Source organism: Ursus americanus, chromosome 1 (assembly GCF_024610735.1).
Source record: "Ursus americanus isolate L20-20 chromosome 1, mUrsAme1.1.p, whole genome shotgun sequence".
In the NCBI taxonomy this organism is placed as follows: Eukaryota; Metazoa; Chordata; class Mammalia; order Carnivora; family Ursidae; genus Ursus; species Ursus americanus.
The window spans coordinates 104,425,528-104,451,007 of record NC_142127.1 but is presented as its reverse complement, the minus strand read 5'-3'; the positions used below and the strand labels follow the sequence as shown (position 1 = coordinate 104,451,007).

Below are 25,480 nucleotides of genomic sequence, written 5' to 3'. Positions count from 1 at the left end.
CTTTAAAAGTGTGTGTTGGGGGGAAGATGGGCCTTCGTTTGTTCCCAACCTCCTCAGTGTGGTCCATTTCAACCAACCTACTTTCCCGCCTACAGTCAGAACCTTATTCTCTTTCCTTTGGGAATCAGGAGATAAATCATGTCCATAAAAGCTCTAATAAGGATGTCGCCCAATCTAGTACATTTTGTGCATTCCGAGACACACACAGTTTTTCACATCCGGACATCTCTGGAGTGGGGGCGTATCTTACCATCAAAGTTGTTCCCATTTTGATTAGCAGTGTTTTTTTGCTTTCTCAGTGGTATAGAGGACAATGAGGCATCTTTTAACTGGCTCTGAAGATCCGATAAAAATACATCTGCCATAGCAGCTTAAAACGATGGTTTACCATAGTGAAGGCTGAAATCGATCATTTCTTCCAATAGAGGAAGTGTATACTGTTTATATTTCAGGAACAATTCTCTTTCCTGTTCTACACAGGTGTCTAACATAGCAGGAGGCAATTTTACATTTCCTTGGATTATTTGTGCATAAGGGACATCGAATATGACATTTCCACACTGGCCAGGCTCTCAGTTACTAAAAGTATGGGATGATGCCCATGAGGCCACTCGGTATGTGTCAAGGACAGGAGGAGGTGGGAGGAACTCATATGGACGAATTAAGGAGAGAAGGAGTGGGTCCATGTTCTCTTGGGGCCAGTGGACAGCAAGGGGAACACCCCCCTTCTAGAACCTCATGCCTGGGGCACCATCTCCTCCTGAGTGTGTAAAATGGAGAGCCCTCTGCCCCAGGAGACAGGGAGGCGGTGGCACTGGAGACCACAAGCCACTAGCCTGGAGACTCCAGGAGTCAGCAGCTACTGACCAGACCAGACAAAACGCCGGCCAGGACCATTTCTAACCCAGCTTCATACGGATGTAAGCAATCAGGCCAGATGCAGAAGTCCCTGGAAGAAAATCTCTCAGTATTAAATTATGGTACAGTAGGAATCTAGCAACATAATTAAAGTTCATAAGAATCAAATTATAAACCAGTTCAGCTTAAAATTGTATTCAAGGCCTACCATCCACTGCTCGATGTCACCCCATTTTGTATCCAGCCCATAATATTTCTATAGACAGAAAGGAAAGAAAATTAGGCAAGACGTGAAATGGTAACCAGTAAGAAACTGTTCAGACATGCATCTTCAAACTGCTGCCCAAGCCACACGGGGAAGGGAACAAGCGGAAGCACAGCGGTAAACACCACACTCGGAGCTCTGCAGGGAGCGCCCCCGGTGTTGGGGAGCCTGTGCGTGGAGACCTCCTCATCCCGCCCTCCCAGGCAAGCCCACGGGCCAGGGCGGAGCACGGTGGGGCGGGAGCTGAAACTTGGCCAAGCAGCCCCTGCGTGAGGCTGTTCAAGCCTGCGGAACGAAGACACTCAAGCAGCTACAGCCGCGAGAAAGCCCAGGGGATGGGGACAGAGTGCGTGATGACCCCTAGGTCTCTGGAGCCCTTGCTCTGGCTATTGGATATCTAGGCTAAATTTAGGCCCGTGAGAATTTACGTTCTTTGGATGTCTTTATAGCATGTTACCGATGGAAAGATGACTGAGTGGCTAAGAAGAGGGCTTGGAACAGAAAAAAAAATTATGGTAGCAGGTTATATTTGGCATTTTCTTTAGCTAATGCCCCCATGTTTTTACCTTGCTTGTCCCAGCCCCGGTGGTCCAAGTTAAAATTAGAAAAGCGGATTCAGAATGGCTACTGCCCTTACTAAATATAGTAATTCCCAAGATAGGCGGGAGCCCAAGTCTAGTCTCAAATAATGGGGTTCTGCTTTTCTCGTCACTTTTCCCACAATTCCAAAAGGAAAAGCAAGGAATAACCAACCAAACCTCCACGTCATCTACCATAGATGAGTTTCCTCTTTATACGTTAAAACTTTCTAATCAGAAAAAAATATTAGATGCTAGAAGTCCAAGACAAGTTTTGAAACTGTTTTCTAATTGCCAAAACATGCTGCTATGTTTGGCTTAGTTTCAGTTTATTTTGAAGGGTGGCCAGAATTTAAATATAATGGCACCCCGACTGTCTTGTCCCTTTCTCTTAGGATGCTAAGCAGGAAAGTGGAAGAGAAAAAACTGGAGGGAGAATTTAATCATGCTTTCAAATTTCAACCAATACAGAAATGGAACATATCGAAACTACATGAGCCGACTCTTCTTCTGTAAGTCACGTTCTTTACTTTGAGGCTTTAACTCAAGTTAGCTGAAATGCAACAGCTTAAAGCCATTTGCATTCAATTAATGTTGGCCCCGCTCTCACAGCCAAATTCCAGGCTTCTCACCTGTAAAATGTGAGGACATCAACCCTCTTCAGCTCATGGCTTGATTACAAAGAAAGAAGACAGTCTTTTTTTTTTAAGGGGGGGCCTATATAAAGGCACAAAAATTATTTCAATTCCAACAGAAGTCTGTATGATCCGTTTTCTATTTCCATATCTTCCTTTTTTGCCAATTCTATACTTATATCAAATGCTGCACACCATCTCTTGCTCTTTTTGTGATAAAAATAACACTCAGCATTCAAAATCTTCCATCTAGCTCATGCTGACCTTATACATCACTCCTACGCCTGTAGCTACGTTTCCCCCGTCATTTCAGGGACGGAGAGCAGCGCCCCCCCCCCCCCCACAAGTGAACTAAGTGGAAGCTCTGATGTTAGTGAGCAGGCTAGCACAGCCAAGTGCGGAAAGCGTACAATGTTTCAAATGTAAACGACTATGATTAGCCAGTGAGTCATGCAGAGGAAGCAGGAGCCAGACTTACAATACAAAAGGTGCTCGACTTTCAGAAATAGCTTTGATTCAGTAGAAGAGAAACCATCACACAGAACAGCCAAGTGGGCCGAGAGAGATGTTTACTGCCTCCTCTTCCTTTTCTCAAATCTTAATGATAAGGAGAGCCTTCCCTTCCCTTGGCACATCTTTATTATAAAAATGTGTATCTGCTTTTCTTCTGTGGACTTCCTGAGCTCCTTTCTAGAGTTACTCTGTATACAAGTTAACATTCTGACAAAGGTCTAACATTGTATCCCTGGTGAATTACTAACCAGAAAAATAATAGTGATCTGGAACTAGAAAGGAATGAACCAAAGTGTTAATTACTAGGCGGGGTCTCTTTTCTTGGTTTTGGACAATTTGTCACAGGGAGGGTTCCCCAGCCCTGCCAGCTTTGCCTCTTACTTGTTAAATTCTTCTGAGACCCCGTATGTTTGGACCCAGCTTCCACATGAATTCCAATACCAGAGCCTACGAAACTAATAAAGCGCAAACAGATTCTGGCACCTACTTATCTGATTTCTCCACACTCCTCTAGACAGTAGTTACGCAGACTGGGGGTGGGGGACAGGAAGCAAAGGCAATCCGGTATTGTAGCGAGAACAGGAATCCACGGCCGGAATTTTAAATCTACTGACCGTGTGTTTAGAAGGACCTGCTTACTCTAACCTCTGAAACGGCCATCTTATTTTGATTTTCTTAGCTGCTCTAAAAGAAAAAAAATACCGTTCTTCTTTATCTATAAACTAAATAGTTTTATAAAAAGCAACTATGATAGACATCGAAAGTAACAAACTAGATTCAGGTCTGGAAAGGACTCACTGTAGACACAGTCTATGAATTGTCAGGGAACCAACCACTTGTTCCATCATCGTCGCAGAATCAGGAGCCACTGATCTGGTTGTTTCCGACCTTGCTTTGTGTGCCTGGCCTGCTAGTGTATTTCTTTCTAAATCTTAGCCGCTTCTAAGTGGCCTAGGAAATACACATGCACGTTACCATCCTGAATGTTTAGGGATGGACGGCAAGTTTATTTTAAGCTATTGGGTGTTACTGTTGTATCATTTTTTTAAATCCGATTTTTAAATCAGTATGTAATAATCTCTCAATGTGTGGTAATCTGCATTGAGATTTTAAAATTTTTCTAATAAAATCATATGGAAGGATAATCTTTCTCTCTAAATATCTGACTTCGAAGGTTTCCCCAATTCTGATGTGTGATTTTATCTTAGAATTTTTTTTCCCTCAAAGAAACAATTTTCTAATTCCTTGAGAAAAGCAGAGTTGAGGAAAATATTCTGTGGACCCAGGAGCGTCTGATGGTTGCTTTTTCTCGGGGTGGAAGTAGGGACTCGAGCATTCTTGATGGAACCAATTTGTAAACAGCAGTAAAAGAAGCAGTAAATACTTCCGTGTATTTTCAATGAAAGGCGTTATTTCTGAAAGGTGACCAGGCCCTTGGCAAGGAAAACAACGAATGCATGCAAATTAGGAAACAAAGAACACAGAGCCCACCTTTTGAACCTGGTAGATCTACAGAGAAGAAACAAAAGAAACAGGAAAAGAAATGAATCCAATTACAAAAGTAGATACATCGGGAAGAAAGGTTCTCTAAGTCCCTGGAAATGTGAATAAAAGCCATACTGGAAAAAAACCCAACACCGAATGCTGGTAGAATGCGAAAAATGTTTGAAGTGTCATTGAAAGAATTATTAATTTCCTAACTCATTTTACATTCTATTTTAGATACAATGGTGAAACCCGGGCGCACACACATGGGCCCCTGCAAGAATCCTGGTACGATTCCAATGCACGGGTCGGCGTGACCCACTACCAGCAGTGGGGAGAAGCATTTCATCTTCAATTAGAAATTTCTTTGCACAGTGATAAAAGTTCAACAAGAAAGCACAGAAACTGAATTGGAAAGTCAACTGGGCAAGTTCACAAATAGGGAAGAAAGATGCTTTCCTGGTCTGATTCCTGCAGGTACAAACAATGCCAGGAAAATGACAGGTAAAGAAGAAGGGATCACTAGAATAGAATTGAAACACGTTTTTTTTTTTTTTTAAAGCAGATTATCACACACTGACATGTTCATTTGCTTCAGAGGCTCTCCTAACTGTGCAGTAATCACTAGGTAACACTGAGACACCAGACTCACTCACTCATTCATTCATAGAACAAAACATTTGCTGAGCCAGGCTTTACTCAAGGCACTGCCAACGCTTGGCATTTCTAGTCTTACGTGGGCGAACACAGGTGAGCATCTTCAATGTTACGACCACACGACACATAGTACATTCCATGAAAACGCCTGTCAGGTCAGTAGCAATGAAAGAGATGCGTCCCGTCCATCATATTGGCTGGTCATCTATTACCATTTTGTTTCTATTAGTGGAGGTCTTTGTGTGAAGTAAAAGGTTCACTCGGAGTTCCCACAGAATATCTACATATTATTCTTCCCTAATGAATCCATTCAAAAGGAGCTCATAATCCTTTCAAAGAGCCCCACAGCACAGCGGACACAGGCCGCAGTCGGGTCTCACGTCTGCACAGAGGAGAACCACGATGGAGAGAGCTAGGGGCTGCCACGGGAGGGCTGGGCGGACCTGGCTGGTCCGGGGAAAGCCACAGCCCGCTCACAGGCCCCGCGTCCTCAGGGTCTGTGGGGTGTGCAGGCAGATCTACACTCCAGCCTGGTGTCTGCCTGCTCACCTTGCCCCTCTGTACTCTCCATGCCCGTCTCGGGGTATCCCAGCTGCTCGTGCTGCTCCAACCACAACCCACCTCCGAAACCCCCAACCTTTGTCACCGGCTTCCCGCTTCCTGGCCCCAGGGACAGTCACCGCTCCTCCTCCAGGGATGTAAGGCTCTGTCCACCTTTAACGGATCTGAGCTCCCCCTCCAGGAGCGCCTCGCCCCTGCTCAGAAACACCTGTGTAAGAGGTGGGTGGCCCGCCGCCAGATGAAAACAGGGATCATGTTTCTCAATTTTTTACACCAAAATACCAGCCCTCCCAGCTAAACACTGGCCTTCCAAAGCATACTCATTTCCACTTAACCAACAACTTAGAATGCCAGTGCCCCGGGCTATCAGATTGTATAACCTCAAATTGTGCTCGCTAGTTCTAATAATAGTCAGGCCCAGAGATGTGATATGCAAAGGGGGGCTGAGGGGAGTGCTGTCTGGACACCTCCCTAAATCCTTAGACCCTGCTAGCTTGTCTCGCCTCTCCCTGCACAGGTGCACACAGACCCTCCCGTGTGCACGTGCGCACGCACCGGTCCAGCCCCCCGCCCCCACTGGGTGAACAGCCACGACTCCTGTGTTCTCTGGACCACTCTTGCTAACAAAGTCGCCCATTCTGTTTCTTATCCTGACCTTCCAAGTCAGCGCCAGCGAAAACCCTGGTCTCCTGGGGGATGCTTCCACTTGTAAGACGACTGGATTCTGTGTACCTTTTCTTTCCCCTCTGCTATGGGGCCGGCCAGCTGCCAGACAACCCGAATCCCATGGACTCTGCCCTGCGTTTTCTTGTTACTTACGTCTCTGTATTTAGAGGTAAAGGGCGTACTAGGAGCCCCACTTTGCAGCTGTCAGGCCTACATGGGCATCCCGGCCATCTTTGTAGCCGTGGGGACAACTGTCCATTTCCTTGCCTGTCAGTAAAACTCAGGCAGAGTCCCTCACAGACTGTGAGTGACAGCACCCGGGTGTGGTGCTGCCCCGGGCCAGGGGCTCTAGGACGTCCCTGTGGTTCCCCCCTGCCCACCCCAGCTCTCTTTGACTAGCAAGAAAATATACACCTATTTTAATTTAAACCTTTCAAATCCCCCCCCTTTTTTTTTGAAGAAGCAGACAAACTTTAAATAGCAATGCTCTCATATTTCAAAGACCCTAAATTTTTTTTTGATGTTAAGGTCGATGATTCATTAGTTGCATATAACACCCAGTGCACCATGCAATACGTGCCCTCCTTACTACCCATCACCAGCCTATCCCATTCCCCCACCCCCCTCCCCTCTGAAGCCCTCAGTTTGTTTCCCAGAGTCCATAGTCTCTCATGCTTCATTCCCTCTTCTGATTACCCCACCTTTCTTTATCCCTTTCTTCCCCTACCGATCTTCCTAGTTCTTATGTTCCATAGATGAGAGAAATCATATGATAACTGCAAAGACCCTAAATTTCTGCTAGCAAAATCATCGTTTGGATCGGTCAGTGCTTCTACCGAGCCAACCAGATCAGTACAAACTGCAGGACAGACTGGAGGGGGGTGGAGGGGGGCTCCCTCCATGCTTTGCCCCTTCCTTGTCCTGGCTGTCACTGTGTTCTGCCTTATCCCACGTGCCACTCCTTCACTCAGGGTCCCAACGGGCTGTGTGGACCAGGGTTAGTATCTTTGCTTCCTCCTTGACACATACAAGTTGTCAGGGTGCACACATAATTCACACCATGGGAGCTGGTCACCAGGCACGTGACTGACCCCAAGTAAGAGTCTGAGTTAAGCAGAGAAGGAACTGTAGAGGTGCCTTCACTAACTCCCTGCCAGTCTGTGAGGTCACACAGGGAGGAGGGTGAGATCACACAGGGAGGATGATGAGCATGGGTGAATGGTCTGTGGGATCACACAGGGAGCAGATGAGCACAGGTGAATGGGCTGTGGGATCACACAGGGAGCAGATGAGCACAGGTAAATGGGCTGTGGGATCACACAGGGAGCACGGTGAGCACAGGTGAATGGTCTGTGGGATCACACAGGGAGGAGGGTGAGATCACACAGGGAGGATGGTGAGCATGGGTGAATGGTCTGTGAGATCACACAGGAAGCAGGGTGAGCAGGGGTGAATGGGCTGGGGGATCACACAGGGAGCAGGGTGAGATCACACTGGGAAGAGAAATTAAGAAGCTGATGCTCACCGGAGGTACTTTCTCACAGGCAAAGCCAAGCTTTCCTGGGGGCCCCTCAGAACTCAACCCCACACGTGGCGGACACCGGCTCCCGCGTCTGCAAGCATTTCTGGGGCAAAGACTGACGGGACCCCAGTGACCACCTGCGTTCGTGTGAGACATTCCATGGGATTTTACTCAAGATACAACATCTGATTCCCAGGAACCACTTCAATGTCTTGACAACAAAAGTGGAACATGCTGTTAAAATGGAGAATGTCCCAGTTCTAATGTGGGTACGACTGAGGAGGCCAACTGTGGCGTTTTTATCAGATCTCTGGTTTTAATCAGCTTTTCTCTGCAAAGCTGAGCTCCTCAGCCAGCACCAAACGCTGGGGGCGGGCCGTACTGCCCAGGAGCTGGGCTCTGCCAGCGCACGGGCCCGGGTTCAAATGCCGTGTGGCGGGGACTGGGGGCTCCCCTGCCCTACGTGCCCTGTGGGGACTTCCCGGTCTCGTGAGGCTGCTGCAAGGAGCAGCGGGAGCTGAAGGAAGCAGCGGGGCTTTGCTTCTGAAGGAGGCCACTCAAATCGTCATTTTCGTGGCTCAATTCTTCACTTTCATTTTCTAAATCAAGAACTTTTGCTAAAGGACTTTGTGAATGATAAGCTGCTTAGGTTACCATGCATGTATTTAAATCAGCTCCACCCATCACTAAGGACAGGCCACAGTTAATCTAAACATACAATCTGGAAAACATGTGTGTGCACATACTGCATAATTCATTCCCATCTTGGTTTTGTAGAAATTTCATATCGTACTCTTGGTAAGTGTAAATTTCTCTTATGCTGGAGGATGACGATAAAATGAAGATTACTAACACCATCCTGAGCGCCCAAGGCAGGACAGTCACTGTCCTCCTTTGCCTGAGATCGGCCCCGTGGCTCCAATAGCGGGCTCAGACGCAGCCACAGGCCACCAGACACACCCACGGTCAACTGTGGAAAAGCTGGCTGAGCGGGAACACGTATTGGGAAGTTCTCCCTATGAGTCCTTACGACCTTAACATAACAAGGACAGGGGCCTGTTGGAGAACCAGGGGAGCTGATTAAAATAGAATGAGCCTCGAGAGGGCAGCATCCGCGGCCCCGCCGATGGTGCGGCCTGCGAGGCAGAGCTGGCGACCCAGGCTGGGGACACTTTAGCGCCCCACTGCCGTGCTCCTTTCTACAGCGGGGCAGGGGGCAGCGGTGTCCTGCACACAGTGGGCTTATGAGTATCTGCTGAAAGAACAGAAATATTCTAGCGGGAAATGGACACCAGGCAGTTTGAAAAAAGTAGCTGAAAAAGGAAAAATATCTATTTTTAAAAACCAGTTCAGGCTAAAAGAACTTTTCCATTGGGTGGCCTCTGATTACTATTAATACCAGAGTCTGAGTTTGCAGAAGCTGCCTGGTGTCACGGCACAGTGACAGGGTCTCAGACAGGTACGTGACAAAGTCTACAAGCAGCCAGATCTGTACTTTTTCTCGGCCTCCCATTCAGATCCTTTTCTCCAGAGATGTTCTGAAAATGCGTCTCTCAAGGATCTTTGACCATCGCTCCTGGTGAGACCTGTCCCCTGGAGCTGATGGGTGGGTATCCATCAGGTCCCCATCCCGACGGGAGCCGAACCTCACCCTTAACTGAGGGGGCGCGTCACGGCAGTCATTGGTGCAACAGGCGAGTCCAAATCACCCACGTGAAAATTCCAGAGCGCCTCTTTCCAGTTTTAAAATGACGACTATGATTCTCGGGGGAAGGCACTGGGAAAATGCCAAAGCCGTGCTTTGCATAAATTCAGAGTAAAAGTACAAGAAATCGAAGTAGAAGTTAATTCTACAGCAGAATATCTTAAAACCAGAACTTAGTTAGAGCTGCATCTGTACTTCTAACGAGCAGGGAGGACGTGGTGAATTATCCTCCAATGTCTGGTGAGGCTTTACCCGCGTTGTAAACACAGGACGAGTAACCCCTCCAGCATCGCTGAACCACGGCCGCCTGCTCTTCTGCTCTGGTTGCTTCCCAGGCGCTGCTGGAGCGTGCTGTGGCCCTTCTCTCGGGAACCCCGTCCCCCCGCATCCCCATCCCCGGGGGGCTCCCTTGGTGGCCCCCGCCTTCCCGCCACCGGGCCTGTGGTTTGACTCTCCTAAGTGACATCCCGGCCTGGAGCTTCTAGTCATCTTCAATCCATTCTTCCAGTGGCACGGAAAAGATTTCTTCCCGAAACTCGAATCTGGTCATGCCCCTTCCCCACATGAACCTGTCTACCACATGGCGTGGTACCCTCCACACGCAGGGAATGGCGATGAGCACCTCAGGCTGGCGGCCGGGCCTCCCCCGACGGGGAATGTGAGGGCATGGGGTGGAATCCGCAAGGATTTGGAGAGAGACTGGAAACGCAGGTTTTATCGGAAATGTCACATGCTTTGAAATACTGGCTCAACTTTAAAATTCTGGCTACGTGAAATCAGCCCTGGGAAAAGCACCTGGCTGCCTCTCTCCAGCTCAATAAATTCGAATGTTCTGAACAAGGAAAGCCCTCGAGTGGGGCCTGGTGTGGATGCTCCCACAGGGCGTGGCTCACAGAGAACACGGGTCTGGTGGACGGGGGCTCGCTTCCTTTACCACGTGGACTTCAAGGGCACAGAAGAGCTCACTGCTCTAACCGCAAGTTCCAGAGTCCCCCTGCTGACCACACGACCTCGGCTGTAGCCCAAGATTTTGAAAATAAGTAGCAAACGGCATTAACAGGGGTGTAAGCCCATTCCCGTCCCCTTTCCCAGGGCGGGGAGGGGCAGTTTCTTCCCTAGCTCTTCCACCCACGGTGTATATTCTGTCTCCTGCATCACATGTGGGCTTCAGGCATCATGAAACTTACTACAACAGGTGAAAGCCACAGGGGAGATATTTTTAAACAAAAGAGTTTGGTGAGTTTAAAAAAATAATATTCTGTTCTTTCACGTTTTAACTTAGAGGCTCGAGATCCTAGCTGGACAGTGTGACCTCGAGGTTAGAACCAGCACGTCTTGGCTCCTTTCCGCCAGAAGGCTGGGCTGGATGTAGGCAGACAAGCGGCTGTGCGGGAGGCCGCGTCAGGATCCGGCAGGCCGAGGTCTGGGACAGGCACGCCTGGTATCCGTGCTATGCGCACTCCCTGCCTGACCTTGAACGAAAGTCACGGGCACGGGGCATTCCGATCATGAGCAATGTCAGGCGGACAGGTGTGTCGACAGCAGCAGGTGTCTCTGCACTTGCACGCCCTACCCAAAATAACAATGCCCGAGAGAGGAACCGACGCGACTGTAAAGGGTACCTCTTTCTGCTGCCGTTCCAGCTCCTTCATTCTGATCTCTCGAGCCTCGGCGCGGGCCGCACGCTTCGCAGCCAGCCTCGCCTCCGCCTGAAACACACGGGAGATTTCATTAGAAGACAGACCAGTGGCTCCTCTCGTGTGAACAATGAGGCTGGTAGTACGAGACTTTGTTTGGGCTTTAATAAATACACAGTAACACATCACAGACTCATACGAGTTAAAGGTCATCAGGAAGGCAGGAGTTACAGGAATAGGGATCGCTTCCATTTACGGAGCCCTTACTAAATGCCAAGTAGGCACAGTTGTTCTTTTTTTTTTTTTTTTAAAGATTTTATTTATTTATTTGAGACAGAGCGAGAGAGAGCACGAGCTGGGGGAAGGGATAGAGGGAGAGGGAGAAGCAGATTCCCCACTGATTAACGAGCCTGACCTGGGGCGATCCCATGACCCTGAGATCATGACCTGAGCTGAAGGCAGATGCTTAACCAGCTGAGCCACCCAGGTGCCCCTAAGTGGGCATGGTTCTAAGGACTATATATATATTGTACCATATACCCCTTGCAACAGCCCTATTAGGTAGATATTATTACCATGCCCAGTTTATAGAGGAGGGAACTATGGCACAGAGAGGGTATGTAACTTGCCCACGGTCACACAGCCTGTAAGTGGCAGGGCTGGGCAGTGTGCCGTCGTCTGGACCTACAGCAGACTACTGCACGGAGAAAAGTATTAGAGCTGGGTAGGACCACAGGCCACTGTGTCAACCCCTCCCTTTTGCGGAGCAGGAAGCGGAGGCCTGGAGAGGCTGCTAGACCTGTCCCGGGGCACAGGGCTGGGACTCTGACGCTGCTTTCCAGAACTCCTGTCTAGTCACCCTCAGGACGCCTTGCTGCCCTCAGCTCCTCCCTCAAACACCTGCAGCGCTGGGAAGCTCGTCTTTTCTCAAAACAAGTAAGACCAGAGCAGGACGGGCGGTGGGATCTAGCTGTAGGAAGCATTGCATCCAAACAAAACCAAACAAACCACCTCCATGTAACTGGTGAGCAGCTTGGATACGTACTTAGCCAAACTGTCCTGAAGACCACTGAAAATGCTGGACCAGGGCTGACCAGCGCCCTTGACCCTGCCACTCAAACACTGCTTCCCGCTCCACAGATCTGCTGTCTGGTCACTATTTCAGCCATAGTGACGGCTCAGTGAGCACCTGGCACAGGTGCGCCCGGATTCGGGTTTTCTGGTGTCCAGCAAATTTCATCTCCTTTCCACTTAGTTTTTTTGGGGAATGAATACACTTGTCATTCTTCTGCCAACAGTTCTGTTGATACAGTTTTAGGTGTTAAAGCAGGGCCATGAGAGGGGGCTAGCGTGCTCCCGGTGTGGCCGGCAGGCCAGCAAGCAGGAGGTGGCCCGAGTGTCATCGTGCAGCTTCTCCCACAGGACCAGGCTCACATCGGGGCGGCGGGTCCTGGTGTCAAGGACGTCCATGTTCCCCATGCCATACTTGTACTGCCTTACAAATGTATCTTCCGTCCAAATTTGAATCTAGGTTGAAAACTGACCGTAGCTGATCTGTCAGACGTTGGCCGGTGTGTGGCCTTATAAGGAATTTCTGCTTTAACTCGGTTCATTCATGTGGTTCCTTTATCAACCCAAGCCCAGGTTCTTCAAGTCGGTGGGGGGTGGGGGTCAAATATCACAACTGCTTCAGAACGTTGATACCTTGGTGCCACTTTCAATTTTCTAAACCCCTGTTACGCTGTGTGAAGGGCCACTCGGGGTCTAAAAAAGCTCCAGCAAAGCTCAAGGGGAAGGGAAGGGAAGGTCTGACTGACATCCAGCCATGCTGAGATGCTATGGTCCCATGGCCGGGCCTTCAAGAGAACTAGGTTCGCCCTGAGTGCAGCCTGCCTCCCTGCCTTCCTGCGGGGAGGCCTGGGCTCCCTGCCTGCTGGCTCTGGGTCTAAGTGTCTAAGCCGGTACAGACCAGGCCACCAGAGCCACCAGCTTGGGACCGGTGGGGGTGGGGGGTGGATAGGAAGAGAGAAGGGAGGGCATGGAGGAGGGCGAAGGGGAGGGGCAGAGAGGGAATGTGAGAAACAGGAAAGGGGACAGAAGAAGGGAGGGCTGCCAGGAGGACACAGGCAGAGAGGAGTGTGGCAGGCCCGATTCTCGGGGGGGGGTTGTCCCTAAGATTCCTGCCCCGGTGCACTTGCTTCGCGTAACCCTCTCCCCTTGAATGTGGGCAGCACTGTGACCAGGAGAGATGTCACTCCTGTGACTGGGTTACGTCACATGGCAAAAAGAAACGCAAACAAAACTAAGGTCCCTCGTTAGCTGACTTAATTAAAAGATAGATTCTCTTGGGTGGGCCTCACCTAATCAGGCGAGCCCTTTAAAAGAGGGTCTGGAAGTCAGACAGACTCTCCTGCTGGCCTTGAAGAGCAGGCTGGCCTGTGTGAGGGGCACGTGACAAGGACCAGCAGGTGGGCTGTAGGAGCTGCGAGCGACCCTGGCAGACAACGAGCAGGAAAACAGGACCTTGGTTTTGCAACAGCAAGGAGCTGAATTCTGCCCATGACCCTGTGAGCTCGACAGGCCCTCAGGCTTCAGAAAGGACCGCAGCCTGTGTGACCCCGAGCAGAGGATCCAGTAAGTTGTGCCCAGACCCGTGACCATAGAGCCTAACATGATAAATGTGTGCTGTTTAGGTTTCCGGATATTTGGGACATTTGTTATGCAGCAAGAGATAATAATAAGACAAGGAGGTGGGATCTGCTCTCACAGGGCTAGAGCCTCTAACCTGTGGGGAATCTGAGCACGGGTACACCCATCCCATCCCACCCTGCTCTCGTCTAGCTCTGCTTGGGGTCGCGCCCAAGATCCCTGAAGAGACCACCTATGTGAACGTGCAGTCCCTGACGCCTGGCACGACCTCCCCACCAGATGGGCAGGACTCCAAAATAATATCCCATCGGACCACAGACTACATCCCAGCTGCTCCTGTGGGTCTCCCTCCTGCCAGGAGAAGGCTCCCATCATGGCCTGCCCACTCCTGTGGTCCTCATGTCCAACCCAGGAAGTCTGTCCTGGCCACGCGGATAATGGCGCCAACAGACTAAAACCCACCAGCTCCCCACTGGAAGGACCTGGGCTTGGGATGGTAAAGGAACCATGGGAATGAACCAAGTTGTAGAGTAAATTCCTCAGAAGGACGCATCGGCCAGCCTCAAGACACATCGACTGTAGTCAATCGACCTTAGATTTGAATTCAGAAAGGGGATGAATTTCTACTTCAGTACAATTTCAAATCCTTGGGATCGCCACCTTCTGAAACCCCTTCCCCTCTCAGGACTCGCAGGGGACTCCTACGCGGGAAGCACGACGCCCGTGATGCAGGAAGTGGTAATGCTCATGCTCGGCTCTGGGAATCTGGCTAATTAAAACCCAACAGACAGAGGGGTCAGCATTTAACCCGGCCCAAAACCTCTGCATGGCCAACTTTGTGCACAAGACTGTGACCAGCGTCGTCAGCCTGGCCCTGGCCTGAGAGGCCTGAATCCAAAACTAGAGAGTTTTGACAACACAATTCACCCTAAAACACTGACATCGTCAAGAACACAGCCTGACCCAGAGCCTGAGACAGTGATCACTCAAGCAATTGCTGCAAAGTCACCAGAAAAAATAATGGGCACGGTCAAGTCATTAAATGAACGAAAAATACGAAACAGTTCTGGTCCACCACGGTGTCAAGCAAACATGAATTCATTCCCCTGCAGCATTTTGTGGGCAGACCAGCCCTGCCCTCCCGCTGCCCCAGGCCAGACAACAGCTCTTGGGCTCCCTGTGCTTCGGGCCAATGCTTCTGTGTACAGGACAAATCCATCACCACCCGCCACTTCTGTGAAATATAAACTCACATTCTTGAGGTCACAGCCATGTCAGTTTGCAGGAGAGTTTCCAAACGCTTACTTTCACTTCTGTACTTAGCTGGTGGGGACTGCGGCTACTGGTTATTGCCAGCCCAGGCCCACCCAGCCTGGCAGGAGCACCTTCAGACACGGCCAGGAAAGGACCTGCAGACCGTGGTGTGGGTCCGCAGTCTCCGGGGGAGAGAGCCAGGGCCGGGGAGTATGGGGGGGGGGGGGGGGACGTGTGACAAGGTGGAGAAGCCTGAGGGCCTGGGGAGCAGGCCTTAGCTCTCAGTTCCTGTATCTGCAACCTTATCTTGAAGGAATGTGGAACCACTGGAGGGTTTTACAGAGGGACATGCTGGGGCGGAATTCTGTTTGAGAACCACTCTGGCTGAAATGTGGGGAACAGGAAGGGGCTGAGGGAGGCAGTGTGGAATCCAGAAGGCGAGCAGGGGCTGCTTCTGAGCCTGTGAACATGAACAGGTGGGATGAAGCAAAGTGGGGCGGCCAGAGGGCACTGGAGGGGTGCCGGGAGCCCAAGGTCCTGAGGAAAGCCTGTGTGCTCCAGAAGCCAGAGAAGCCTGGCGAAGGATCCCCGGACGCCTGTGATGTGCAGGGCGCGTCCCCAAACCTGGACGTGCCGTGCGTCCTGCCTGCTGACCCCAGCGCGCCTCCAGGGCCGGCGTGGGTTTCAGAGTTGGGGTGTGCGGCCACCTCGAGCCCCTCAAACTCCCAAACGGAAGGGAGATGATGATGGTCCATCGAGGCTGCAAGGACAGAAGGGCTGGAGGGAAGGAAAGGGATGGGTTTGTGGAGTTTAGGACAGAAAGTACAGACGGCACAGGGGTTCAGAAAAGCAAGCTTGGAAAACGAGACCACACACCCTGCCCAGCGAGCGGGCTGCTCCGTCGTCCTTCAGCTCCCGTGGAGCTCCTTGGATGCTCCCCCGAGTGACCTGTGACCAAGCTCGTTCTGTGACCTCAGGGCACCTGCTGGGGCAGCGGCAGGGCAAGCTGGCCGGGCCCTTCCTCCCGGTCCTGGGCTGCCCTCTTCCCTTCCTCCAAGAGCCAACAGGAGAGGGGCACCAAGCCCTCAGCGTCTGCCCTCAGGGGCTCCAGAAAAGGCACGGCTCTGGGCCCCAAGCCACCTCCTGCTCCCCACTGCATCGTTGCTGAGATACATACTGAAATATTTAAGAAGAAATAATACGATCTCCGTCAGAGTTGCCTTCTAAGAACTGGGGGGTCTAAATGGCTGGAAGCTGACGACTGCTGGGCTGGCTGGTGGGCCGTGGCTGTCACAGTGTGCCCCCCCCCCCGGGCATCAGCACACCTGGGGATGAGTTAGAGATGCAGAATCGCCCCCCCGACACCCCCCCCCCCCCCGGTCAGAACCTCTGGAGTGGGGCCCAGCCAGCTGGGCTTCAACATGGTCCCAGTGTGTGTGTGGGGGGAGCAATACTTGCTCAAGTGTGGGACCTCTGTCTTCTGTTATCCCATCTATGTTTGGGTATGTTTGACATTTTTCATAATAAATAGCAAAATTTTAAAAGGAAGGAAGAAAGGGGGAGGCAGGCAGAGAGAGAAAGAGAGAGGAAGGAAAGGAAGGAGCCCCAAAACCAAAACCGTGCTTGGGGCTGTTCGAAGGTGGCCGGGGTGCTGGTGGAAACCCCTGCAGGGCTGCTGTACCCCCAGCCGCTCCCCCAGCAGGCCCCCCCCCCCCGGGGTCGGGAGCGGGGCAGGGGAGCTGATCCAGCCAGGCTCCTGGCGGGAATGCAGTGTCCTCTCCCCTGACAGGCCAGCCACACCCTTCCCCCAGGGACCCCCCCTTGGCTGGAGACTGAGGCTGAGGAGAACCACAGCGAGGCGTCAGGCACCAGGACACGGGGAGGAAGGCCCTCCGCACGCCCTGCCACCCCGGCCAACCTTCCCTGTGCTCTGCCGGCTGGAGGAGATCCTGTCTGCTGGATGGGCTGCTGCCCAGCCTGGGAAAGCCACACGCCAGCCCCAGTACCTTGCCCCCAAATCCCAGGGACATTCTAGGGGCTCGAAGACCTCTAAGGGTGTCTATAACCTTCCTGTAGCTCCTACCCATTTAACTACCTGGAGGACCCCACGTGATGACCTTCAAAGAACGGGAAGGTGATGAGCAGCGGTGGAACGGGAGGCCCGGGCGCAGGGCCTGTGGCTGCAGGAGGAAGCCGCGGTCACTCCTGGGCAGCCTCGCGCTGCTTCGGGGCAGCCTGGCTCCGTGTGCATGTGTCCTGGGATTCCAGCAGTGTGGAATTCTGTATCCCGGGACCGCGCTTCCTGCGGTCACAGAAAATGTTCTCATTCTGCTCTGTGACTCTGCAGTCACTCCCAGGGGTCCAGAACTCCACGCGGAAGCCGGGAGGGGTTTATAAGCCACGACTTGGGGGCGATTCTTGAGAAACGGGCCTGAGATGCGCCCTGTCACTTCCTCCAGCGAGGGCAAGAGAGCCCTGGGGACTGGGAAGGCACTGCGATGAGGGCTCCGAGGCCAGCTGTCGCGACTGTGAGGCAGAGCCCAAGGCGGCCTCACGCACCTGCTGACGTGCTCACCGGGGCCAGCCGGGCTCGGTGACCCACGCGCCGCCATTCCAGAACAGCTGCTCGGGAGGAGACGGCCACCACCCACTGAGAACACCGCTGGGGTCCATGGAGAGAGGGCTGGGCCGTGGCCACACCCCAGGGACCCCAGTGACGGCCACCTCTTTGTTCTGTTTCCTCAGACGTCACGTGGAAATGAGCCCCAGGCAATCTAATTCTAGAATTAGGAGGAAGTTTTACTATTGATTGTACACATTCACTCTGGACTTCAGGTTTCAGAATCAGGCAGAACTGAAAAGCCAGACCTTTTTCCAGGCCGCATAATCTAACCAGAGCTCGTCAGCTCTCAGGGAAAGTTCGCTCATGGGAAGGTAACAGGAAGATCACGCAGCTGAAGCCTGAAATGGTGACAAAGAACCAGCTTTGTCTGGAAAGAAGCAGAGCCTTCTGTGCGCGTGAGATTCTTCCCCAGGATGACAGAGGCGCCCGGCTCCCGCTGCGCAGGCTGGAGGCCGCACAGCCGGGCCGCGAAGAGCGCCTTGTGACGCGCTGCACGTCTCCCGTCTGGATTGGACGGCTGCGCACAGGGACCACGAGGCTGCCACCGAGCCCCTTTCCAGAGCGGCCTTCGCCACGGGAAGTGGCAACAGCCAGCTCGTTTTCTGGGTAAACCCCCAATCCCTCGTGTGCAGTCGATTCTCAGGATGGGCTGCTATTCAAGGAACCGAGTGCCACGAGGGCCGTGCTCTCCCGCAGGGGCGTGAACAGGGAAGGGAGCGTGTGGCCAGCAGCTCGCAGTGACTCCTGCCGCCTCTGTGCCCCGCACCCGCCACCCCGTGGCCCTCGGCCGCCATGTGCACTGCATGCCACTCCCAAAGGACACGCTCATCTTTCCAAAACCCTTGCTCCCACAATTACCGTACGTTCCCCCCGTGAGCGGCGTACGCTTTACGGCCGTGCCTGTGAGTACAAGCGCCACGGAAGGGAAGATGCTTTGGGATTGCAGTCGCTGACGGGGGCAGTGCCAACTCTTCAGAGGGCATTTTGGAAATTTGAGGGCCATGGTTGGGATGTCACGGTGACTGGAGGCAGGCACAGATAGCATGTAAGGGGCAAGACAAGGCAGGCCAACCATCCTGCGTTCAGACAGGCCTGCGTACTGAAGAACTTTCCCACTGACTATTCAGACGGAGAGAAGAAACCACCTTATAATTTTCAGATCTACAAACTGATTCTGACTTAGGCATTAAATCAAAACATGATTTGTGCAGTTTTAACGTACACTGGACATTCCGGGAATGTGATCCGTATTAAGATTGAGGGAAGACGACGTGGCCGTGTTCAGAACTTTCTTAAGAGTTAGTGACCACTTGGGGATGTCGAGTCACCAACGGCAACAGAATGTGTGGCGTCCGAGTCTCAGCACCACACCCCCCTTCAGTCCGTGTTTGCGGCCATGGCTCGGGGCAGCGTCCGCACACCCGTGACCGCTCCCGTGCTCTTCTGGCACACGGGCCTGGAGCGTTTATCGAAATCCACGTTCTGCTACTGCGATTTACCTTCATTTGATTTCTTTTCAGTGCGACAGTGGAAACGTTTTGTTGACTTGACATTATGTGTACCAGCAGATTTTACCACCTATGAGCTCCATTTCAGGCTAGCGATGAGCATGATAAAAACTTGTCATAAAAAGGGGGCATTGGGTCCGACAGCGTTGCGAACCACAGCTTTAAAAGTGCAGAGTGGAACGAGGGAGCTGAGCCTCTCTACGGCTCGGCCGCATGGTCCAAACAGCCCGATCACAGGTTAAGGTCACAGGGCTGGGGGCCACTGCGTGAGCCACAGACTAAATAAGACACGCTTTGTCCATTAACGTGAAGGTTTGGAAAACAGAAAGTTAAAGACTAAAGTTCAGGGGAGCCTGGGGGGCTCAGTCAGCTGAGCATCCAACTCTTGATTTCGGCTCAGGTCATGATCTCAGGGTCATGGGGTCGAGCCCTACATGGGATCTATGTTGGGGGGGTGGAGTCTACTTGGGATTCTTTCCCTCCACCCCTCCCCCTGCTCACTCTCACTCTCCCAATCTCTCTCTCTCAAATAAAAGAATAAATCTTTTTTTTAAAGACTAAAGTTTAACTAGTTATCTAAAACACCAAGTTTCCACCAAAACCAATGAGTTCTAGAGTAGAATGTAAAATTATCAAAGAATTTTATCATAAAACACCAGCCTTCAGAGAGGCCTCTACCTTGCAAGGCCTGGGCCATGGGCCTCCAGGAGCCCAGACCAGGGGACATCGGGCGCCATGTCTCCACAAGCTGGGCCATGTGCTCCGGGTCTCTGCGGGTGGGGACCACGCAGGGAGGGGCCTCAACACCCAGCCTCTGGTGCTGGCTCCCCTGCTTACCAGTTTGTGGGCTCTCACAAACCACACCCTGTTTTTTTGTTGTTGTTGGTGGTACTAATCATGCAGTATTTATTTATTTACATCTTATTTCATTTTATCTTATTTCCAGGGTAATTAACCCACCGTGTTATATCTGTTTCAGATACAACATAGTGATTCAACAGCTCCATACGTTGCTCCGTGCTCATCACGTAAGTGCACTCCTCCATCCCCATCACTATGCCCCTCTCCCGCCGGCCCCCTCAGTGTATTCTCTAGAGCTATCAGTCTGTTTTTTGGAAACTACATCATTTTGGATGTTAGCCCTCATCATAGGGAATGGGGGAATCAGGCTATATGATCTCCAGGAGCTTCCTTTACTTCTAGAATGCTGTGTCTTGACACCAGGGGTGAATTATTTCTACAGTCAGTTCTTTTTCCCCATTTGACTACTAGAAATCTCCAGACTTTGTTTTCCTGAATAATGAACTTCTTAAAAGCAACCCACATACCAAAATAACAAACTGGTAGGATTCAGGAGCAATATTATTCATGTTACTTTACAGAAAGCAATGACTGGTAACATTCGCCCAAACTTCACAAAGTGACATTTACCCAGGGAAACCTCCCAACACAATCTTTAGCAACTACCGCACCGACGTGGATGAGTACGCACATTGCACAGTATCCTCCATGTGGATACATTTCTCCTCTTCCTGTTAACACCTTTTATATTTTTTTCTGAGCTGAGAGAAGGTTCACATCTCCTTCAACAGCCTCGCGGTGCTGGAATGACAAAGGAAAACATGACAGCCACAAATAACCACGTGTGACTGACAGGTGGGAGCGGCTTGGCCCCACCTGTGCAGCTGGCCCTCCAGGTGACAGGTGTCCTCCAGCCAACACATCTGGGCTCCACTTCTTTCACCCTAACCTGCTCTATGCACGGTCTTCCCCGCAAACCCCACATTTTAAGGTGTCATGAAACACTGACGTTGTTCCTTCTCAGAATAAGGCTGGGGGCCCCTGGGTGGCGCAGTCCTCAAGTGTCTGCCTTCGGCTCAGGGCTGATCCCGGCGTTCTGGGATCAAGCCCCACATGGGGCTTCTCCGCTGGGAGCCTGCTTCTTCCTCTCCCACTCCCCCTGCTTGTGTTCCCTCTCTCGCTGGCTGTTTCTCTCTGTCAAATAAATAAATAAAATCTTAAAAAAAAAAAAAAAGAATAAGGCTGGACACTCTGGTCTCGCACCAGAGCTTTCCAACATCGGGCAGCGCACAACTATTTACAACCTTCCCTCTATTCGCGTGATACTCCTGGAAACAGCCAGGGGAGAAACAGAGGCCCTCTATTCTTTCTTTTCTTTTCTTTATTTTTTTTTTAAGATTTTATTTATTTATTTGAGAGAAGCGAGAGAGAGTGAGAGAGAGCATGAGCAGGGGTGGGCAAGAGGGAGAAGCAGGCTCCCCGGAGCAGGGAGCTGGATGTGGGGCTCAATCCCAGGACCCTGGGACCACGACCGGAGCCAAAGGCAGATGCTTAACTGACTGAGCCACCCAGGTGTCCCCAGAGGCCATCATTTCAATTCTTAGTGAGCTTGTCTGTCTGGGTGGGGTCGGGTAGCGGCACACGACACCCGGGAAGGCGGCTTCTGGGGGATGCTGACACACGTAACAGTTACAACGTTAGTGCAATGTGAAAATAGAAAAATAGAAATTTCTGTGGCTCTTTCATTTTTACTCTTCTTTTCCTTATTTAGAAAAATAAAGGGCTGAACTGGAAGTTCTTTTGTCTGGAGTGCCTGCGTGCCTTGGTCGGTTAAATGTCTGTCTTCCCAGGGTGAGGTCCTGGGATCAAGCCCCTGTAGGGCTCCCTGCGCAGCCCCTACCTCACCTTGTGCTCTCGCTCGCTCTGTCTCTCTCAAATGAATAAGTAAAAAATCTTTTTTTAAAAAGACTTCATTTATTTGAGAGAGTGAGAGAGAGAGCATGAGCTGGGGGAGAGGCAGAGGGAGAGGGAGAAGCAGATTCCCCGCTGAGCAGGAAGCCCAGTGCAGGGCTTGATCCCAGGACTCCAGGATCATGACCTGAGCTGAAGGCAGACGCTTCACCGACTGAGCCACCCAGGCGCCCCAATAGAAAATCTTAAAAAAAAAAAAAAAAAAAAAGGAAGTTCTTTTGTCTAGAAACTACCAGAGAGAGAAAGGAAATGTTTGATGAAATGAAGATGTCTCACTATGCATTCAGGGGCAAGGCCAGGTGTCCTAAGAGGAGGCCTTAGTACCAAGAAACTCTTCAGCCCCACACTGGGGGTGTAAGACCCCAGAGGCTGCAAAGAGAAACTCACAGCAGCCGCACAGCAGCAGCTCCTGGCCGGACCCTCGCTGAAGGACTGTATACGGTGGTGACAGTTAGCAGCAGCAGCTCTGAGTCAGCAGGCCTGGGTCTGAGCCGGCTCTACCGCCTGCTAGCTGGGTGCACTTGGGAAAGTCCCCCGACCGTTCTGAGCCTCAGTCTCCCCTTTATCTGTACGTGGAGATAATCAAACAAGGTTCTGGCAAGGGCTAGGGAAGCCATCCGCAGAAAACATTTAGCAGGGGGGACGCTGCAGGGGTCTGGGAATGCTGCCTGCTGCTAACACTTACAAGGCATCCTCCGTAGCAGCTAGGGATCCCGCAGTGTGGATTCAGCGCAGAAGGAGCTTACAGGCACCGGGAGAAGACAAGCGAGCTGAGGCGCCCGCCAGGAGAACGGGCAGGGGGGAATTTCAAAGGAGGGAGGGGAGGTTCCCAGCCCACACCGAAAGGCCACTCGATTTCTCTTCCCCCTGGAAGATTACACACCCACTTGCCACAAAATAAAAAAGACTTGGGGATCAGAAATGATGTTGCTTTGACAAGCTTGATTACACAAACCTACAAAGGAAACATTTTGGTTACAATTAAAAGTCCTCATTACAGTAATTTAAGATAAATTACTTCCCTACTACAAAGTAGTTATGCTTTTCGACTCAAGGCAAAACCACTTACATGACTTTAAAATTGTCAAGTTACTTTTAAGGAGAAAACCACTTGAACTCTGGCCCTTGCCCAAATGAATGGATGAGTCTCAGAATACACATTTGTGTTGTTGTTGGTTTCATTGCTTATTTATTTTGGAATTTGGCCAGGGGAAGGGGATTTTGGTGGTGGTCTCAATCAAAAGCACGGCAATTTTGAATTATTACATGGATAGAGTGAAAATAATACTTTGTTGAACAAACATGGAAAAAGAAGCTAATATAATTTAATCTAGAAAGTCTAAATAATGAAAATTTAGTAAATCCATTCCATGAAAATGAGCTTCTTAAAAAAAAAAACACAACAACAAACAAACTAAAATTTTGGTGGCCCAAAGTGAAAGTTGCAGGTAATAGAACTTCTCTGCCCCTGCCCCGTCTCCAGCCGATGGCGGGGGTGTAACAGGCTTACTTCGATAACAGGCTCGTGATTTGAACCTTATGGCCCCAAGGTTCCAAGATTAATACTTTTAAATATGAACAGATACTTGGAAACACTGAGTAACTGGTCATAAACCATGTCTCTGCTGAGTCACATAGCCTGATTTTTCAGGGATAACAAATTCCTCCTGAACATTGCCTTTTGAGGAACAGACTTGTTGCACCAACACTTGCCCTCACGATTCTGCAGAAACTAGATAAGGACCTCTCATCAGGTAAGACTCCAATCAACTTCACTTGAGAGCAGTTCTGCAACTATAAATAACTTGATTTCCTGTGCTCAGTATAAGTGGCCGTTTAGACTGCAGGTTTTTTTTTTTTTTTTAATTTGCTAAGGAGGCTTCCGCTATGTTGTATTAGCCCAGGGTGAAGAGAAAGTAACTCTTAAAGCAAAAGGGAAATTTAGTCTCCATCTCTGCCCTAGGGGGACACTCTAAATCCTATAAGAAAAGACCTTACTTCACTATTTTTGTATCTTAACTGCTTGGGAAAGTGACCCATCTAAAACAAGGCAGGCTTCCAGGGCTCAAAATCTCAGACCGAGCGAAGGCCGGGCTCACCACCTTCGCGCTGTCTGAACCCCCCATGCTGGTCAACGCTCCCACTCGCCAAGAGCTGTGGACCTTGGCACAGGCTCCTACAATGATGAGATGGGGCTCGGGAGACTGTGTCCACGTTCGACCCAGACAGGCTGTCCTCAGGCCGGGACCTGGCTTGAGAGGGCTTAGCGCTAATCAGTATGTGGAAAGAGACCAGAGGTGACACAACCCATCATAAGCATGAGGAAGTTACAAAAGTTAAAGAAAGGTATGGTTTCTACACTCAAAGAGCCCCAGGGCCAGAGCTCACTGTTGTGTAAGGCACCCCCAACTGTTCATTCAGCACTTCCTTTTAATTATTTTATTTTTTTATAATTCTATTTTTTAAAAGATTTTATTTATTTATTTGACAGAGCACAAGCAGGGGGAGTGGCAGGCAGAGGCAGAGAGAGAAGCAGACTCCCCACTGAGCAGGGAGCCCACCCCGGGGCTCCATCCCAGGACCCCCGGATCATGACCCGATCTGAAGGCAGATGCTTCACCAACTGAGCCGCCCAGGCGCCCCTCAGCACTTCCTTTTAAACGACCATTAACCTCATAAAAGAAGGACTGAGTTTTACTTCTGTTTCCCAGGTCCCACTCCAAAACACTTTTTGCTACTATTCACCAAAAAACAAAACGAAACAAAACGAAACTCCTATAGGTTCACAATTTCTTATTGGAAACCCCTGGGACCAAAGAGGTTTCAAAATTCAACATGTTTGGATTTTAGAAGGGTAATGCATTGCATAGGCCCTACAGTCTGTAATCACCAGAGTAACAGTCCTCAACCAAGGACATTCTGGGGCTGCAGACAAAGGTATGAATATTCACGGTGAGAGGGATAGAGACGGAAAATAGCCTCCCATCGGCCAGGGCAGCCCTCCCTGCCAAATGAATTCTGCCACAAACTTAAAAAAACAAAACACAACAAAAGCAATTTTCAGGTTTCAGAGCTTATTCGATCCTCAGACTGGGGGTACAGTGGAGCACCTGAATCAAAGCCCATTCCAGACGCTCCTGTGACTTCTTCGCACAGCACCTCTATGAAGTGCACATCTCAACCAGATCCAATCCACGGGTACGGGACCACGGGTAAGGGACTGGCAGCCCGTGCCACAGAGAGCCCACGTTACTTCTCATTCCTCGGACGGCCTGTCCCTCCCGTCCCCACATCCTGATTCTCCGTGTTTACTCTTTTCTCCATCAAGGGCTCCCTGCCCAGTGCTTCGTCCCTCTGAGCTCGACTCTTGCCCAGGGCTAACAGCACCCTGCTCTTGCCATCTATGGTGTGCCTAGGCAGCCCTGCAGAACACCAGCATCTCCCAGCAACCTTCGTCCTTCCTTCTTCCGAGGGCCCTTCCCTGATGGAGACGCAAGGATTTCTCCGTAAGCTCCCAGGCCCTTACACACCAGCCAGGTGAAGGGGTAGGAACCAGCTCCACAGGTCCGGCTCACGGCAGGAACTTTAAATG

At 50.9% G+C, this 25,480-nt stretch overlaps 1 protein-coding gene across 23 annotated transcripts in view; it reads right to left on the bottom strand.

Moving 5' to 3' along the window:
- Positions 1 to 25,480, bottom strand: part of LRRFIP1 (LRR binding FLII interacting protein 1) — a 139,012-nt gene that overhangs the window by 52,849 nt on the left and 60,683 nt on the right. For 13 of the 23 annotated variants that reach the window (XM_087864777.1, XM_087864709.1, XM_087864755.1 and 10 more), the window contains exons 2-4: positions 11,068 to 11,154; positions 4,341 to 4,358; positions 1,067 to 1,114 (exon numbers count right to left, since the gene is read on the bottom strand). In XM_087864777.1, the coding sequence (XP_087720903.1) occupies positions 1,067 to 1,114; positions 4,341 to 4,358; positions 11,068 to 11,154 (153 nt within the window). Of the gene's footprint in view, positions 1 to 1,066; positions 1,115 to 4,340; positions 4,359 to 11,067; positions 11,155 to 20,608; positions 20,719 to 25,480 lie in introns of all 23 variants that reach the window. The other 10 variants (XM_087864720.1, XM_087864733.1, XM_045794020.2 and 7 more) reach the window with 2 other exon arrangements.